At 38.3% G+C, this 18,231-nt stretch overlaps 1 protein-coding gene across 1 annotated transcript in view; it reads left to right on the forward strand.

Annotated features, from left to right (window-relative positions):
* Positions 1–9,691, forward strand: part of LOC122080314 (SART-1 family protein DOT2-like) — a gene marked incomplete at its 5' end in the record, with an annotated part of 10,516 nt that extends 825 nt beyond the window's left edge. The window contains 3 exon segments of the mRNA XM_042647265.1: positions 203–423; positions 5,682–5,766; positions 9,279–9,691. Of these exon segments, the coding sequence (XP_042503199.1) occupies positions 203–423; positions 5,682–5,766; positions 9,279–9,353 (381 nt within the window).
* Between the last annotated feature and the right edge of the window lie 8,540 nt (positions 9,692–18,231).

The raw sequence follows: 18,231 nt of genomic DNA on the forward strand, positions 1-18,231 counted from the left end.
GGGGGGGGGGGGAATGTATGAGGTGTCCAGCATTGCTGACATGCATATGATTGTGTTAGACCTGGACTGTGTTAGTGTAGACATGACCAAAAAAATGATAGAAAAGATTGTCCTTGTTACACAGGTTTTCCTTTTTTTTTTTTTTTTTTTCTGTTCATGACACATTCTGTTTATTCTGGTTCATGTTTGATGTTGTTATCAGATGACCCCCAAGGAGGCCTTTCGGATGATTTCTCATAAATTTCATGGTAAGGGGCCAGGAAAAACGAAGCAAGAAAAGCGCATGAAGCAATTCCAAGAAGAGTTGAAGCTAAAGCAGATGAAGAATTCTGACACACCATCACTGTCTGTGGAGAGAATGAGGGAAGCTCAATCTCGACTAAAGACGCCCTATCTTGTGCTTAGTGGGAATGTAAAACCTGGGTATGTTCTCTAATCTCTGCTTTTTTTTTTTTTGGATAAGTAATCTATACTTTATTTGTATTTCTTTTGATGAATTTCAGAACAACTTACTAAACAAGAATTTTTATTTTATTATTATTTTTTTCTTCTTAACCAGTATTTTTTATGGTTTGCATTTTACCTTCTCGACTGTTTTCCATTGAAAGAAGTACCAACCCAGCAGAGTCGCAGATTTTGTATGCGATCCCAGGGTTTGGAAACCAGATTGGGTTCACTTACGGGCCCACACGAAGAGTAGAAGGTTCAAATAGAAAGTTAAATGGAAAAACATTAAAAATTGAAGTTTATAATATTAGTGGGCATAATTGTAAGTGGAGAGAATCATAAATGGTACTTTAGTAGTTAGATAGGAGGCAGGGTATGGAGGTGAGTAGAATTATAGATGGAGGATAGACCTGAAATAGTTCTTGGTGCTAGGTATTGGTCTGAGTTCTGTTGCAGCAAGGTAACACCCACTGGGAAGGGGTTTCGGGCATGGGATTCAAGGGCTTGAATTGCCCTAGAGGGGACGCTGAATACCCCAAATCCCAGGCCCAAAAGGCAGGCAATCAGGAAGTTCTAAGTAGGTACGTGGCTGTCAATATTGCCGGTACAGAACAGAATAGAGAAATCTGAGGATAGAACACAAGAGAAGATGTTGGAGAAGAAGTATAATGCAGAAAGAAAGAAGCAGGGAGAGAAGAGAGGTTGTGTTGTGTTGAGGGGGGCATCTCTTTAGTCCCACATCGGCTAGGGGGAAGAGATTGCGCTAGTTGATAACCTCTAATAACACTTCCATAATCACAATGTGTTTTAAAGCCTTGAGGCCATGAGCCAAAGCGGACATTATTGTGGCTTGGTATAGGATTGGGGCATTACAAGTTGTACCTTGGGAAGAAGAAGAGAAAATGGAGGAGGGAAAACACACCACTGGCTAACAAGCCACCACACCACACCACACCACAGTAAGCAACTTAAACCTTTCTTTCAATTCATTTAATTCTATTAACTCCCTCGTACTACATCAATATAAAGAAAAACACCCTTAAATGATAATAGAAACCCAGCTAAATGGAAACTAAGCAATCTAGGCGAGTTTTCAAATATAGAAACTATCAAAATAATTCCTACGTACTCTATGCTCCCAAATAAAATAAAATAAGCTAAAAAATTCTTACTATGTCAACTACCAGGCCCCTTTTGACCAAAAAATTGGGCTGGGCTGGTTGCGTCTTGACTTAGGTCTCCGAAGGGGGTCATTGTGGCCCAAGCAGACTAAAGGAACTACATTTGCTCTCCTCCTTTGAGAAGAACTTGTCTTTGTCGAGTTTGGAGAAGGACCAAGGAGGGCCATTTGTCAACACGCTGGAGGAGAAATGATCCCTCTACCTTCTTGAGCTTAATCTTAAAGAGATCTTTAGCGGGAAGAAACTTCATTTTTTTGTTGCCCTGCCGGAATTGGTAGGTATTTGCATATTCACAATATTGTGCCTTCTTATCAAACAACCACGGTCGACCAAGAAGAATGTGATACACGAATTTGTGACCAAACACCAATCAATAATCTTGAGATTGGTGTTATTCACCCATGCAACTTTGTAGGGATTTGGATGGTGGCTTTGTTTGCAATCCAAGCTTAAGAATGTCTTTAGAGATGACATTAGTGCAACTACCTCCATCTATCACCATGCTATATAATTGATCGTTGCTCTTAATGCAGGTCTGGAAAGTACTATTGTGACACCAATCTTCATCCTTAGAGACCTTTTGAGTGGTCATAACAGGATGAAGAACCTAAAAAGGTTGTCGCTCCCAATCTGTTATTACTGTTGACTTTACTTAGCTCACTCTCTTCCTCCAAATTAACTCTCAAGATTTTATTTCTCTTCAAGGGCAAAAGGTCTAAAAGAGGCCTTTTCAATATAAGCTACCAAATGGTTGGGACATTGAGCAATAATATGTCTGTACTCTTCGCATGGAAAAAACTGAAGTATAACCTTTGACATCACAAGAGGTCTATCGGAACCACACCGAGTTGGAGAATATAGCCGGTTAGGTCGTGACCATTCCATAAAAGTCCCACTAGCATGTGGCTTTCTGAACGACTTCTTTGTTTGAGCAGGTTGCTTGCCCGTGCTATCTGTAGAAAGGCGACCCAGAAAACGATGCAGAAAGTAATGGAAAAACAAGAATAAGCCATACACACATATTTACGAGGTTCGGAAAGATTGCCTACTTCCTTGGTGAGATGAGATCCTACTTCACTATCAATGGAGAATAGGGTTACAACGCTCGCCCTCACACTTCTTAGAATTGCTAACCGCAAAGTAAACCTCGCTACAAATATATAGAGAAAACCCTAATATCAGAATGTACAAAATTACCCTCAGTAGACAAGTCCCAAATAAAAATTCGAGCGGGGGTTGGGCCCCCTACACCCCCGCTATGCAGGGGGCCTCCTGCCCCCTTGCAACCCCACGGGCCGCTTACCGGCAAGCGGGACCACCGTTCTATTGGGGGGCATCTACCAGTACTCCCTGGATTAAACTGTGACAAATACAAGACATCATACACCAACACTATCAATTGGGAGAAAATGTATGTAAAAAATCTTTGTGCATAAGGCCTCTTCAGACTTTCTTCTACTTGATAAGCCACTTGTACTGCATCTTCCATTCTAGGCAGTCGACTAGATGCTAATGCATCTTGAGGTGCACTCGTTGCTTGTGGTCAGCTGGTAGGAACCTCTGGTTCATAGCTTCACTCATTTCAGCCCAAGTAGTGACTGCCCCAATGCCTCGAATCCGATTTTTCTCTTGGTACTTGATCCACTAGACCAAATCCGTGCCTGTCAGAGTTAATAGTTAAAAATAGTTTTCATTTCCACCTTTCTTTGCAAGTTTTAATTGCTTTGGTAAGTTTCATTTATTTTCTTTTCTTCTATGCACATTAAAGATGCATAGGAATATAGATATGATGAATGACCATCAATTTCTTTGAATATCTGATCACACTAGTGAGATTTGAAAGAATTTTTGGGATACATTTGGGAGCAAACTTCAAAGATCCTCTAAAAAATGTTCAAGGGCATGTGGTTGACTATGCACCTTTTAAAAGTCTACCAAATCCATAGACTCTTGTTATTTTTATTTTGATGAGAGTATTTGATTTAAAAACTTAATTACTGTATATGGTTGATAAGACAAGGCTATGCAAAACCAATGTGGCAAAAAGGAAAGCTTCACAACCCCCCTAGTCTGTTTATGGGCTGTTTACTGGAATTTCTCCCACAGTTATAAGTATTGCTTGCCTCTGGCCTAGGGTGTGTTAAGGTCATGATTAAAGAAAAATAAACTGAAAGCTTTAGAGTATTGCCTACTGAAAAAGGGTGGGGGGTAAAGGGTTGGGGGAAGGGGAAGGAGGATCATAAAAACTTGATCTCATCTTCCCCTAAATTCCTGTCTAAAAACATCTTGCACTCACTACAGGTTGAAGCTCAATACATTACTCTTTGTTTCTCCTGGCTGCTTGATAACCAGAATAATAGCGATTCACTTGTACCCCCCCCAAACCCCCACCAACCCCAACAAACCCCCCACCCCCCACCCCCCCCCCAAAAAAAAAAAAAAAAAAGAAAAAAAAAAAAGAAAAGAAAAAAAAAGAAAAAAAAAGAAAAAAAAGAAAAAGAAAGAAAGAAAGAAAGAAAGAAAAAGATTAGCAGATTACAAATGGTAATCTGTCTTCTGATTGTTCTACTGGTGCCATATTCCAAACAAGCTAAAACTTGGGACTAGAAACAAGGAACAAAGTCCCTTTGCCCTTTGGTGTCCCTGTGGAGCTAAATCAAGATTGTCAAAGTTTACATATTGATAAAGAAAAGGTTGTTGTAGTGATGAGGACATCACTCAAGGGTTTTGAACTTACCAGAGGAGACAAACATATGCAACCACATTATGGCCAGATGACAAACATTATGTGTAGCTTGCGTTGTCTTCTTGTATTTTAATATATTTAGTGTCGAAAGTATTATGTACAAATGTTATAAGGGAGTTATTGTTAGAAAAGAAGTTATCAGGGAGTAGGCATTGCTGGAAAAGTAGTTATTTCTCTTTCTTTTTATTTTGGGTTTTAAAAAGGTTGTATTTTGAAATGGAAGACATGTAGATGATGTTGAACTTGTGAGATGTCTCCCATTCTCTGCAGTTTGATTGATTCCCTGCAAACCTTGGGGTGAATCCAAATTGGTGTGAAGCCAAACCCCTTTCTCTTCCCTCACTCTTCTCTTACGTTGCTACCATCTTCCTTTCCTTTATTTCTTTTCTACCAGTCCCCATTTTCACTGGGGTTTGAAGCCAAACCCCCTATTTCTTCCCTAACTATTATCTCTTAGGCTACTACCCTCTTACTCTCTCCTATTTCTTTTTGACCATTCCCCATTCCCCACTTTTACCTTAAATTATAGAATAAAAACATTGGAGATTTATCAATTAACAGCAAGTAGGCAGTGGGACAGCGAAGGAAGACTTGTTTTAGATTTCCCAAACCTGTCCTGCATCACGTAGTGGAGAGTTAATGCCTAGGCAATTGGACCCTAGCAACCCCTCCAATCCTCCCCCATCCAAAAAAAAAAAAATTAATAAATAAAAGAAAAGAATTTTAATATGTTATTGCTATTTTAAATGGAGCTGTGGTTATGGCAGTAAAGAGCTTAATATGCAATGAGTTAAGGTGTTGAGCACAAACACTATCAGAGGAAATGATATTAGTACCAAAATAATAAATTCTATAAAGAAAGTGAACAAGAGAAAATTCCCAAAACATGATGTCAAGTTTTGACAAGAAAAAGTTAAGAACCCCAAAAAGTAAGGCACTAAAATAAAACTTGTCTACTAGTTGTGCTTATTGACTTGAGTTTCTTATTAGTCTCACACCTAAGCCACCGATTTGCTGCTAGTCTAAACTTACAGATGAATCAGTAGGCCATGTCCTAAAATGCCCAGGTTACACTTTGATGATGCTGCTCCTAAAGTGAAGAAAATATGATAATTGATTCCCTGTTTCTTAGACAAAGAGTACTTTCGTGGAACATGACCTCTAATGTTTATGTTCACTTTAATAAGTGTTTTAAGTGGTCCACCAATTTCTACTGCTTGAAAATATGTCTTGGGCAAGTAATAGCTCTGTCATTCTGTTTTTGGTTAATCTGTTGCTCATTGTTGTTCTGTGACATGAATTTCCAGGCAAACTAGTGATCCCAGAAGTGGTTTTGCTACTGTTGAGAAGGACCTTCCTGGGGGTTTGACACCCATGCTTGGAGATAAGAAGGTTGGTCATTCTCTTGTATATCCTTTTATCTTGAGGTAGTAAAAGGTGATGTGTATTGCTTATTTTGCATATGCTTTTGTCTTGAGGCAGTAATTTCCCTGTTTGATGTAGTATGTTTCTTGTTATTCAATGACCTTTTGTTATCACTCATATTTTCTTGATTGCACTAATGTGTGGAGAGAATATGGTGAGGCATAGGGATCAAAGAAAATGATTTTCAGAAGTTTGTTATAACATAAGGGCAAAAGATTGCAACCTGGTCGTTCGCCTCTACGCCCAGACACTGGGATGGTGAGAAGACCACCATGCCCCCCTGGTTGGATGCTTGTGCGCCTCCCGGTTGGCCTTGCATTGGCACAGTGGCCACACAACCAGGTAGCAATCTCCAAACCATAACTTAATTTTAATATTTTTTAAGTTCTTATGTGATGAAGTATAGGTAATGTATATTTATTTATGAGTTAGTGATTTTTTTTTTTACCTAGAAAAAGCTTAGTCATCAATTACTATAAGACTTACATTGGCAAAGAAAAATGACTTGGGGCTTTAACTGCACCAAAAATGTTTCCAATCCAGAATCTATGGATCCCTGAATGTCTTAGCAATATTTTCAACCCTTACAGCCCAATTCTCGAGTCCTTGATGGGATAAGTGATGCAGTTGGGCGATGGAAATAGGCGAGCTAAAACTGGGGAATAGAGACCAACACCTACACAAGTAAGCAAAGAAGGAGCGAAGGCAAGTCCGTCGACTTTGGCGTTGCTATGGGGCCTCGTTTAGCTCGAGGGGAGCAAGTATTGGCCGAGGCAAAGTGGTGCCTCAATCTTGCGGAGCAAAGTGGGGAGGAGCTCAAAGGCCAAGTGGAGCTCAGGGAGGAGCTTGATGGCCAGATGGGGGAGCTCAAGGGGTCCCTACAAGGTGCTCTCAACACCATAGTAAGTAACCAAGAGGAGATGGTTGCCACCTTCAAGGCTCAAGTATGCAAGGGGTTGGATAAGGTGGAAGCTCGTATTGGAGAAGAAGTATGGGAAGGTTGGGCTACGAGTAGGAGGATAGCGAAGAACTCTCTAGTGTGGCATCGGCTGAGCCTGAAATTCCAAACCTATCAAACCTGACAGGACCAGTCGCAGACGTCAGGGACATGGGGGGATTAACCTCTGCAAGTCAGATCTGGGCGGTAGCTTCAGGCAACCTGAGTTGCAGGTTATTGTTTCTCACAGCAGGAGTCACTTCCAGGCCTGATATTCAAGGGTTAGGGTCGCGGAGGGCTTCATTCGACCAAAAGCTTCACCCAAACAGATCTCACATGAAAGAGATCGATCCACACTTGTGGGCTGCAACTATCGCCCAGCACAGGGGCTGGGAATGGAAACCAGAATAATAAAAGTGAAGATGAAGAAATAAGGAAGTAGTGGAATGGATTTCAGAGAGAGTCAGGGAGGGGAAAGCAGCTCGGGGCAGCCATTGTTTTCATACCAATTTTCAATTCTTCAAAATAACTTCAAATCTAAAATTCCATATTGCATTACATGACTATTTAAAGGAAAACTTAAAGCATCTCAATGGTGACTAATTAAAAATGGAAACTAGCCTAGATAGGAACTGAAATAAAAATCCAAGCTAAATAAAATTCTTATTTACTTTCCTCTTTTTTTTTTGGTTTATCCCTGCTAACTCCATCACGGCAACCTACTCCAAGCTTGAAGAAGACTCCAAACTGCTCTCCTAAATCGCGAGTCATTCTAATTCTTTCATTTATTTCCTAATGCCCTTTTTTTAATCCTTATTTACACACTGCCATTAAATTGTTTGCCATCCCTAGTTTACCCTTACCAAATAAATACTAATTACTCTTGTACCCAATCCATTTTTAGCTATCCAGACCCTTGCATATTTTGTTAATTACAAACCTGCCACTCTTTATTAGAAACCCCAATTTAATTTTCAGAACTGAGATTTCTTTGGAATTAATTCCAGATCTGTTCCCATTCAGCTGTTTCATTTTAAAAGGGGTTTAAGACTCTGCCAGAAATTACAAATTTTGCCATTAATTTATTGAGTATCCAAGTGGGCTCTAAGCGATCCGATTTCAGTCCTTGGAATACGGATCCGCATCAATAAGTAGGACAAGAACTTTGGACCAGAAATAATAATAGCTATAACCGAGTTCAAAAAGAAAAACCACTATAAGGCTCCATTGGATCTCCAGAATTAAGAAGATGCAAGGGAGATTGCCAAATTAAACTAATGATACGTGCAGCCTGCAGGGATCATAAATTCAAAAGACAATGAGTTATGCCTGCAGATAATGGGCCCAAGGGGATTTGATAGGAAACCCTAAAAACAGAATTTTAGATTAAAAGGAAAGAAATAAACAAGTTAGTGAGGCGTCAAGACATCCAAAATAATCTCTTCAAGAAATGATTCTAAGATAGTGAAGATCATGAGCAAGATGGCTAGTGCTTCAGCTTTCACAACATGTATTTCACCAAAGATCCTGGCACTCCGAAGGATGTGTTTGCCTAGATGATCTCTGAAGATAATAACAATTTCAATTTCAGATGTGCACAAGTTAGTATGAATAAGGGATGGATTCAAATCTTGACTCATCATCTATTCACCAGGATGTTTTATTTCTTTATTATCAAACCATTCAAACCTAGAAAACGGAGATTGGTTCAATGGAGTGACAACGAGTTAAAGATAAAAGATGAGATTTTAACTTACATAGAGCTGCTGTTTGGGAGAGATCACAGGGGCGGGAGAGTCAGGGATGGGGAGAGATCTCAGTGCAAGGCTGTGAGCTCAACAAACCGGGACCGTGAGGGTGAGGGATGGGGGAGTGACATTAGGCGAGAATCGGGGATTGGGAGAGATCTCAGTGCAAAACTGCGAGGTCTTCTTCTGTTCTTCCTTCTTTGTCTGTCAAAACAAGATTGTGAAGCTGCGAGCTCAACAAAACCTTGATGGTGAGTGAGGGATGGGGGAGAGGCGTCGGGTGAGAGAGTAGGGTTTTCATTTTATGGTGGAAAGAGGCTAGGGTATCGACCTGCTACAGTCTTGGCAGTTTTCCCTGTCTTCTCTTCTTCTTCCTGAATCTCTCTCTCCCCTATTACTGTTACTGGTTACAGATCCTGGTTTGCCACAGTTTGACGACCATAATAGTGCTCCTATGGGTGATATTTTCAATGACATTTAGAATTGTCCTGCTTCCTTGTTAATGGAACCCCTTTTTTATTGTCAGAATTCCTTTTTTTTTTTTTGGTTGATTGGAAAAAAAATATCCTGGTTTCAGCATGAAATCTATTGTATACCTAATGAAATTTGGGTTGGTTATATCATTATTTCAACCAATCATACATTAACTTGCCTTTTTTTTTTTTACCAGGATCTAGTTGAACCTAAGTAAAATTTCAACAATTTCCTTGGCTTTGGATACAAGCACATGATTGATTTTATCATGACTTCAGCTGTCAGATACAAATACAATATCTAATTTTGGCTGTTTTCAGGTTGAGCATTTCTTGGGGATCAAGCGCAAGGCTGAACCTGGTGATGAGGGTGCATCAAAGAAGATGAAGAACTAAATATTTCTGTCTTTTTGGGAAAGAGTGAACATTTACGCTTTGTATTTGAAGATTTGGGCTTAGCAGATAAAATTGTGTCTTACCTTTAGGGTAAGAAGCAAATGATATTGATGATTTGATATCTTCTAATCCGCAAAGCCATCGGTACGGATTGAGGAGGCTGAAATGGAAATCTTACCAAAGCTTTTGAGATCATGTCTTTTGAAATATTTTGTACAAATCATACTGTAGAGTACAGTTATAGAGAAATTGTATGATTGAAGGGAGTCCTGTTTTTGGAGTGAAAAAGAAGGAAAGAAAAAATAATATGAAACGATAAGCAGTCTCAGTTCTCACCACATTGATCCATGCTGAAAAACTTTGTAATCATCCGGCATTTGTATGCTTCTTTTGGCTCCAGAGGTTGTGGGATATGATTATATTGTCAAGGGTGTTGGCGGAGGGGGAGAGGAATTGAAGCTTGAATGGTTTTTCTGTACTTTCTTCCTTTCCAAAAATGAGAAAATGATTGAGAAAGAATGTAGGTAGTGCTTGTAGATTTGAGTCTGGCTGACTCCTTCCCTAATGCATTGACATTCCTACATTTATGATGCTTGTAAAAATTTTGATTTGATCTAGTCATCTTCAGTATTGTTCATGACTTAAATGGGCAGTTTAGATGAGCATTACTAGACTGTAGGCCTTTTTGCTAGGCAGAATTTGACTTGCATGCCCATCTTAACATCTAATCATGATTAAGATTACCGGTAAGAAATTTTTGGTGGTGTGATGCAGAGTCGACCTAAAATTTAAGAGTGAAGTTGTGGCTTCTTAGCCAGATCCAAGCATTTCAGGTTGTAAAAATACTCTTTACCCAAAAAAAAAAAAAAAACCTGAAATCTAGATCTTAATTTTCAAGTGCATCATGGTATGAAAGTGGCTATTTGTGATTCTACTGAGTCAGGAAAATCAAGCCTACTTTCATGCATATTAGGGGAAGTGCCAAAGGTATCTGGAGTTATTAAGTTGAATGGGACGAAGGCCTATGTTGCACAATCACCTTAGATGCAGAGTGGTAAGATAGTAGACAATATATTGTTTGGTAAGGAGATGGACAATGAAAGGTATAATATTATTCTTAAAGCATGCTCATTAAATAAAGATCTTGAATTACTTACCTTTGGAGACCAGACTATCATAGGGGACAAAAGGGTCAACCTGAGTGGTGGGTAGAAGTAAAGAATCCATATTACACGTGCTTTATACCATGATGCTGATATTTATTTGCTTGATGATCCTTTGAGTGCTGTGGATGCTCACACATGAACTCATCTATTTAAGGTAGCTATTCTTTTATCTCCACTTCCAACATTTTCCTTTATGATCATGGCTTGAAACTATACTGCATTTTGATCTATGGATGTCTGTATACAAAAATAGATTTTATTTAAAATTATATTAATTTTTGTGGGCCATCAAAGCAACATCACTCGAATTTTAAAAGTAATTAAACATATTTTACTGACCCGATTTAGAATCCTTCCACTTGGAGTAGAATAAAAAAATGACAAGGGAGCGTGAAAAATGCACAAATGCATTTTGTTGAAGAACATATTGGTTGTCTTGTATCCAACAGTTACAATAAGAATGGACCTTATAAGTACATAAAGAGAACTTCCAAGGGTCAAATAACCATAGACAAAGATGAAAGTGGATCTTCTACCATAAGGTCTTACATCCTCTGAAATGGGAGTAGCCAACACCATCCAATAATTACTAACCCACTTATATATTATTTGACTATGGTGCATCACATTCTTTTGTATCTCAAAGATTTGCTAGAAAGATTGACATGACACCCAGGGCTCTAGAAAGTAAATTAATTATTAACAGCCCTACGGGCAAGGTGGCCCAATTAAATGAAGTGTATGGGCCCTGTCATGTTGAAATAGGTGGAAAGAACCTGGATTCCTAGCTTATCAAATTTAATATGCAGAATTTCGATATTATATTGGGCATGGATTGATTATCTACTCACCGGGCAAATGTGATGTGTGCTGAGAAGCAGATTAAAGTGGTGAGTGATGAAGGTGAAGAGTTGTTGTATCAAGCAGATAAGATAAAACAGCCCAAAGAGGTTCTCATATCTGCATTACAGATAGTAAAATTGTTGAAAGACGGATGTCAGGGCTACCTAGCTTCAGTATAAGATATAGAAGCAAAGGTCATATCATTAGAGGAGTTGAATGTAGTTAGGGAGTTCCCCGATGTCTTCCTAGATGATCTAACTCGGCTTCTGCCTGACAAGGTGCTAGAGTTTGCAATTGATTTGGTTCCCGGAGTGACTCCAGTGTCTAAAGCTCTGTACAGAATGACACCACCCGAATTAAAAGAGTTACAAATTCAGCTGCAGGATTTGTTAGAGAAAGGATTTATACGCCCAAGTGTTTCTCCTTAGGGTGCCTCAGTTCTGTTTGTCAAAAAGAAGGATGAGAGTTTGTGTATGTGCATCGATTACTGAGAATTGAAAAAAGTGACCATCAAGAACTGGTACCCATTGTCATGCATAGATGACCTTTTTGATCAGTTGCAAGGTACTAAGGTATTCTCAAAGATTGATCTTAGGTCTGGTTATTATCAACTCAAGATAAAGAGCAGTGATATACCCAAGATAGCCTTTAGAACCCAGTATGACCATTATGAATTCCTAGTGCTGTCTTTTGGGCTGACCAATGCACCAACAACTTTTATGGATCTGACGAATATTTTATGATGCCCTTGATAAGTGGGTCATCGTTTTCATCGATGACATCTTGATATACTCGAAAACTGAAGAAGATCATGCACAACACTTGTGAATGGTACTTCAAAGATTAAGAGAGTTACAATTATATGCAAAATTCAACAAGTGTGAATTTTGATTGAAGCAAGTTGGATTTCTAGGGCACATAGTGTTTGAGAATGGGGTCGAAGTTGACACAGGAAAAGTAAAAGCAGTAGTGGAATGGGAAGCTCCCAAGAATGCCATAGAGATCAGAAGTTTCTTGGGATTGGCAGGCTACTATCGGCAGTTTATTGAGAATTTTTCCCCAATCGCGGCCCCAATGACCAGTTTGACTAGAAAAGAGGTGAAGTTTGAATGGTCGAAAGAGTGTAAAAATAGTTTTTAGGAGCTAAAAAAATGATTGGTGTCAACCCTAGTACTGACGATACCAGAAGGTACTGGTGGAATGACAGCCTATACACTAGAATTTTGTTCACTAGAAATTGAGTATGATTCCCCCCCCCCCCCACCCCACCCCACCCCACCCCAAAAAGTTGTGTATGATGGGGAATTGATTTAAGATAACGAAATCACTGCTGTCTAAATAGACAATACATATCAACACATAATATTTAGCAATGCATGTTCTTATATAATATCTATGGTTTGATGTTACTTGTCATTATAAAATTAAAGTATATTCATATGTATTTCTATTTGGTTCTTTTAAATAACCACAAATTCTTTTTGAATAACTAAATATTAAGATCTGAACTTTTGTGACAGGAATCTTTGCTGGGAATGCTGGGTTCAAAAACTATAATTTATGTTGCCCACCAAGTAGAGTTTTTACCTTCTGCTGATCTTATCTTGGTGAGAATATGTCATCTTCTTTTCTTAACTACATAATCCTCAACCTAGTTTGAGAATCATTATTTGCATTCTCTTTTTTGGCAGGTCATGAGAAATGGAAGAATTACTCAAGTAGGAAAGTATGAAGAAATTTTTAGTTTAGGAACTGATTTTATGGAGTTAGTGGATCCACATAAGAAAGCTTTGGCAAACCTTAATTATATTGGACGTGGGCCTACTTTAGATAATTTAATTAATGGTGAGGAAGATGATAATAATTTGCTTGTAGAAATAAGTCTATTAAACATGACGAGGAAACGGAACCCAAAAATTGCAAAACAAATAATCCGTTAGGGCATGAAGGACACCTTGTACAAGAAGAGAAGAGAGAAAAGGGTGGAGTTAGTCTTTCAATTTACTGAAAGTATGTTAATGCTACATATAAAGGGGCTTTTGTACCACTGATATTACTATCACAAATTCTTGATTGATATTGATATCACAAATTCAAGTGCGAATATTCTCACATGGGGAAGCTTTCATTAAAAAAAAAAAAAAAAAAAAGCGGCGGAGCATTACATGTCAAAGTTGCATTAGTTTCATCGTAAAATATTTTTAACGAAAATAATTATTATTTATAAATTTTATTTTATTTATTTTTTGTTTTGCATGACTAGTAAGTACATTTGAATATGTTTGAGTGAAAAAAAAGTACATTTGAATTTGTTTGAGTGATGGGAGAATCTAGTCATATGATGGAAGGAGTCTTTCATGTTTATCAAGTGTATTATTTTGGGAAAGCATTTCAGATTTTAAAATAGATTTTTTTTTTTTTGTAAAACATTTACCCTTCCTCTAATTCTTACGTAATTTTATAATGATTTTCAATTAATTTCATAAAATATTTTATCAGCCTACTAAGGTATAAATCTCTTATTATATAAATATATCTATATATATATTAAAAAATTAATAAAGAGAATAAATTTTACAAGCGTGAATTAGGAGGATTTTGCAAGCAATTTGGCTTTGCTCCCCTCAGACCTCCAACAAAACATAAATCTTTCAACAAAGACCACAAAAAGTTTTACAAATCAAGCAAATACGCTCCCCGCAAGAAACTTCCCAAACCAGACCAAACTTCCCAAGGATGTTTTAGATGTGGTAAACCTGGCCACGTCGCCAAATACTATCGAGTTTCCAAAAGAATTAATTCTTTACAAATTTCTGAAGAAAATAAATCTCAAATCTTAGCCCTTTTCTAAGACACCACTTCCTCATCTTTTGATGAGCAAAATTACAAACTAAACCAAGTAAATGCCTCTGAGCATTCTATTTCCAGCTCTACTGATAATGGCAACTTCTAAGCTTGTGCTTGTGATCCTTGCATTATTGGTTTAAGTTGTGAAGATTGTGCTCCCAAATCTATTCGCATGTTGCGAGCATCTCTCCAATCAAATATTTTTAATATATTGATAATTTAATAGACCCCGAACACAAAAAAGAGTGTCTTGAACACCTCAAACAAAGTATCAAAAGTCAAACTACTGTCCAACCTTATACTTTATAAAATATACTTCACAAATTTGATAAAACACAAATCTCAGCCCTTGACCACTCCACTCGAATCAAAACCCTTGAGACTAGTACTGCAACCCTACAGCATGAAATCAAAACTATCAAACAACAAATATCTCTCCTTACTCGACAATCAAACCAACAAAGTACCCTTGACCCAAATCCTTCTGAGCCATTCACAAATCCCTTTTCAAACTCAGACCCATCTATTGGTTTCATTAGGACCATTTTAAACCCAAATTGATATATTTACATTACTTTTGTTGTTAATGCTTCCTTCAAACTTTCTACCATCGCAATGGTTGACTCTAGAGCTCAACTTAATTGCATTAATGAAGGAGTCATTTCAACTCAGTACTATGAACGTACTACCCAAAGACTGACTGCTGCCAACGATGCTGGATTAAACGCCCAGTACAAACTTTCAAACACCCATATCTGCAATCAAGGACTTTGTCTTCCACAGACTTCCCTTCTTGCTAAAGACCTTGACCAAACCATCATATTAGGACAACCATTCCTTAATATGATCAAACATTTCAAAATTACTCAAGATTCTATAACTACAAAATTCCAAGGATAAAAGGTTATTTTCCCATTTTTAAAAGCTCATACCCCTATTCACCAAACCACGTCCAAAACCAAACAATTAAATTTTCTTAAAACTGAGTTTCTCCATCAAAGAATTATTGAATTAACCATCCCAAAACTATCCAACAAATTAACCAATTTCGTTCCAAATTCAAGCAGGACCTTTGCTCTGAGGTTCCTGATGCCTTTTGGCATAGAAAGAAACATATGGTTTCCCTCCCATATACCAAAGATTTCTCTGACCTTCAAATTCCCACCAAGGCATGGCCTGCTCAAATGAATCAAACCCTTCTTGAAACTTGTAAATAAGAAATTAACGACCTTCTGGCTAAAAAACTTTTTAGGCCTAGCACCTCTCCCTGGAGCTGTATGGCCTTCTATGTTAACAAAGCCTCTGAGATTAAAAGAGGAACCCTAAGACTAGTCGTTAATTACAAACCCCTTAACGACGCCCTCCAATGGGTTCGTTATCCAATTCCTAATCAAAAGGATCTTTTACAAAGAATTTATCAAGCAAAAATATTTTCAAATTTCGATATGAAATCTGGGTTCTGGCAGATCCAACTTCATGAAAATGATCGTTACAAAACTGCCTTCACAATCCCCTTTGGCCTCTATGAATAGAATGTCATATCATTCGGCCTAAAAAATACTTCCAGTGAACTTCAAAAAATTATAAATGATAGCTTTAATTCTTACGGACAATTCACAATTGTCTATATTGATGATATTCTAGTTTTTTTGGATTCAATTGAGCAGCATTTCAAACACTTTCGAACTTTTTGTCAAATTATAAAATCAAACGGCCTCATCCTTTCCAAAAGAAAAATGGAATTCTTCCTCACCAAGGTCCGCTTTCTCAGATATCTGGTCAAAAAGGGTACCTTAACCCCTATCGATCGAGCTATATCTTTTGGTGACAAATTTTCTAACCAACTATTAGACAAAACCCAGTTACAAAGGTTTTTCAGGAGTTTAAATTACGTTCGTGATTTTCTCCCTCAAATTAGTAAAATTGCTGAGCCTTTATTTCTAAGGCTCAAAAAGAACTCGGCTCCTTGGTCTTCAACCCAAACTAATGCCGTTCAAACAATCAAAAAATTAGTTAAAAAGATTCTTTGCCTTTTTATTCCTAATCCTAAGGAATTTAAAATTGTAGAAACTGATACCTCTGATATCGGATATGGCGGAATTCTCAAACAAAGACTCCCAAATACTAATAAAGAACAACTTGTTCAGTTTACTTCTGGTATCTGGAACCCAGCTCAAACAAATTATAGTACCATTAAAAAGGAAGTTTTAGCCATAGTTCTCTGCATCTAAAGATTTTAAAATGCATTATTAAACAAACCATTTTTAGTTTGTGTTGATTGTGGCGCTGCTAAATTTATTTTACAAAATGATGTTTCAAATTTAGCTTCAAAACAAATTTTTGCCCGATGGCAAGCTTTACTCTTAATTTTCGAATTTCAAGTTAAATATATTAAATGAGAATCCAATTCTGTCCCTGACTTCCTTACTCGTGAATTCCTACAGGGTCAGACTCCTCAAATTAACCTTCTCAAGATGGCTCCCCCTAAGGAGTCTACTTCTTCAAATTCTCTAATCCGCTCCAAATCCAGTTACGGCACCACTGCCGTCCTCTCAAACCAAATTGTTACACGTAGCCAAACACAATTGGCCTCTTCAAAGTGACCTTATTCTCATGCCGTGGTCCTTTCCTCGGCCCCTGGCCCCCCTTCAAACCACAAACAAAGCCAGCTCCAGCCTCCAAACGACTCAGGCCAAACCTTTCCAAACAACCCAAAGATCCAAACTCAAAAGTCAATACTTTGAAAAACCACTCAAAAAGATCTCTTTACTATTGAAGACGTTCTTAAAAATTATATTGACTCTCCATCAAACATGGCCCAACGAATCTTCTTTCAAGGATGACACTGTTATTCCCCTAATGTAGTAAAAACACAATAATTCTATGAATACATTCTTGTTGATACTGACTCTGTCAGGCTTAAAATCAACTTTGACAAACATGACCCATTCTTGGTTACACATATAACTGTAACCATTTGCAAAGTCCTTAGCCTCAAAGATTGAAGCAATCATCCCCTCACCAGCAAAAACTTTTCAAACACCTATACCCCTTCTGGGTATCATTACTATGACTACCAGGAGGCATGGTACAAAGCATTCTTATTCCAAAACAAGAACAACAGGCATTCCTGGTTCTTTTGTTTTGATTACAAATTCAATAATCAAACACCCCTCTAGTTCCCTCGTTGGTGGGATCAATATGGCCCTATGATCGACATCCTTCCACAATAAATACAAGTATCCTTCCAAATATTCTGCAAACATACCCAACAACAGTCGCACCAGTCTGATCTCCTTCGGTTCTTCCTCCATTGTCGCCTGGCATGGATCATTTTTTGGGACTATGAGATCAATTACTTCCAAACCTAGGACTGGATCGCCCCCGTCCTCTCACGTGTTTACCACGTCAAATGGTGGGACAATTGTGATGTCTCCAAGTGCGAAAAGTCGACCCTCATTCAAAGCCTTACGGGTCTCAAATCAATTTTGGCCCTTCTGGCCTCATCTAAGTCAAGCATCAAAAGTGAGAAAGAAGCACTTCTGACTCGCCTTGCCGAACTCGGCTCTAATTCAGAAGAAGAATCTAGCGATGAGGCTTATAGCCTCAGCTCTATCAAAAGTTCCATGGCAGCACACTGCCATACTCAATAAATGGCATAAAATCCCTCTGATGATGATCCAGATGTTGAGCCCTCCAGCTCCAAGGTGTCATCTTCAAGCAAATTCAAAACGGTGGCCTCTCGTAAGTCTCGTCGGGTTACCTCAAAATCAAAGTCTTCGACCAAATGCTGATTTGGTCCTTAACGTCTGCTAGGACGGTTTTAAACTAGCCGACCGGTGGTGTCGAAAAATCAACTAGTCAAATAACCATAGACAACCTCTATGAGGAAAGGTGGTACTGCTATTGTCCCAGGTTAAAGGATAGTTCGGCCAATACCAGGCTCAGTTAAATATGGTATACCCCTCTTGGTCAAACTAATACGGAAAACTATGTCTTTGACATGTGGAATGTTGTGGTGC

Source organism: Macadamia integrifolia, chromosome 5, assembly GCF_013358625.1.
Source record: "Macadamia integrifolia cultivar HAES 741 chromosome 5, SCU_Mint_v3, whole genome shotgun sequence".
Lineage (NCBI taxonomy): Eukaryota > Viridiplantae > Streptophyta > Magnoliopsida > Proteales > Proteaceae > Macadamia > Macadamia integrifolia.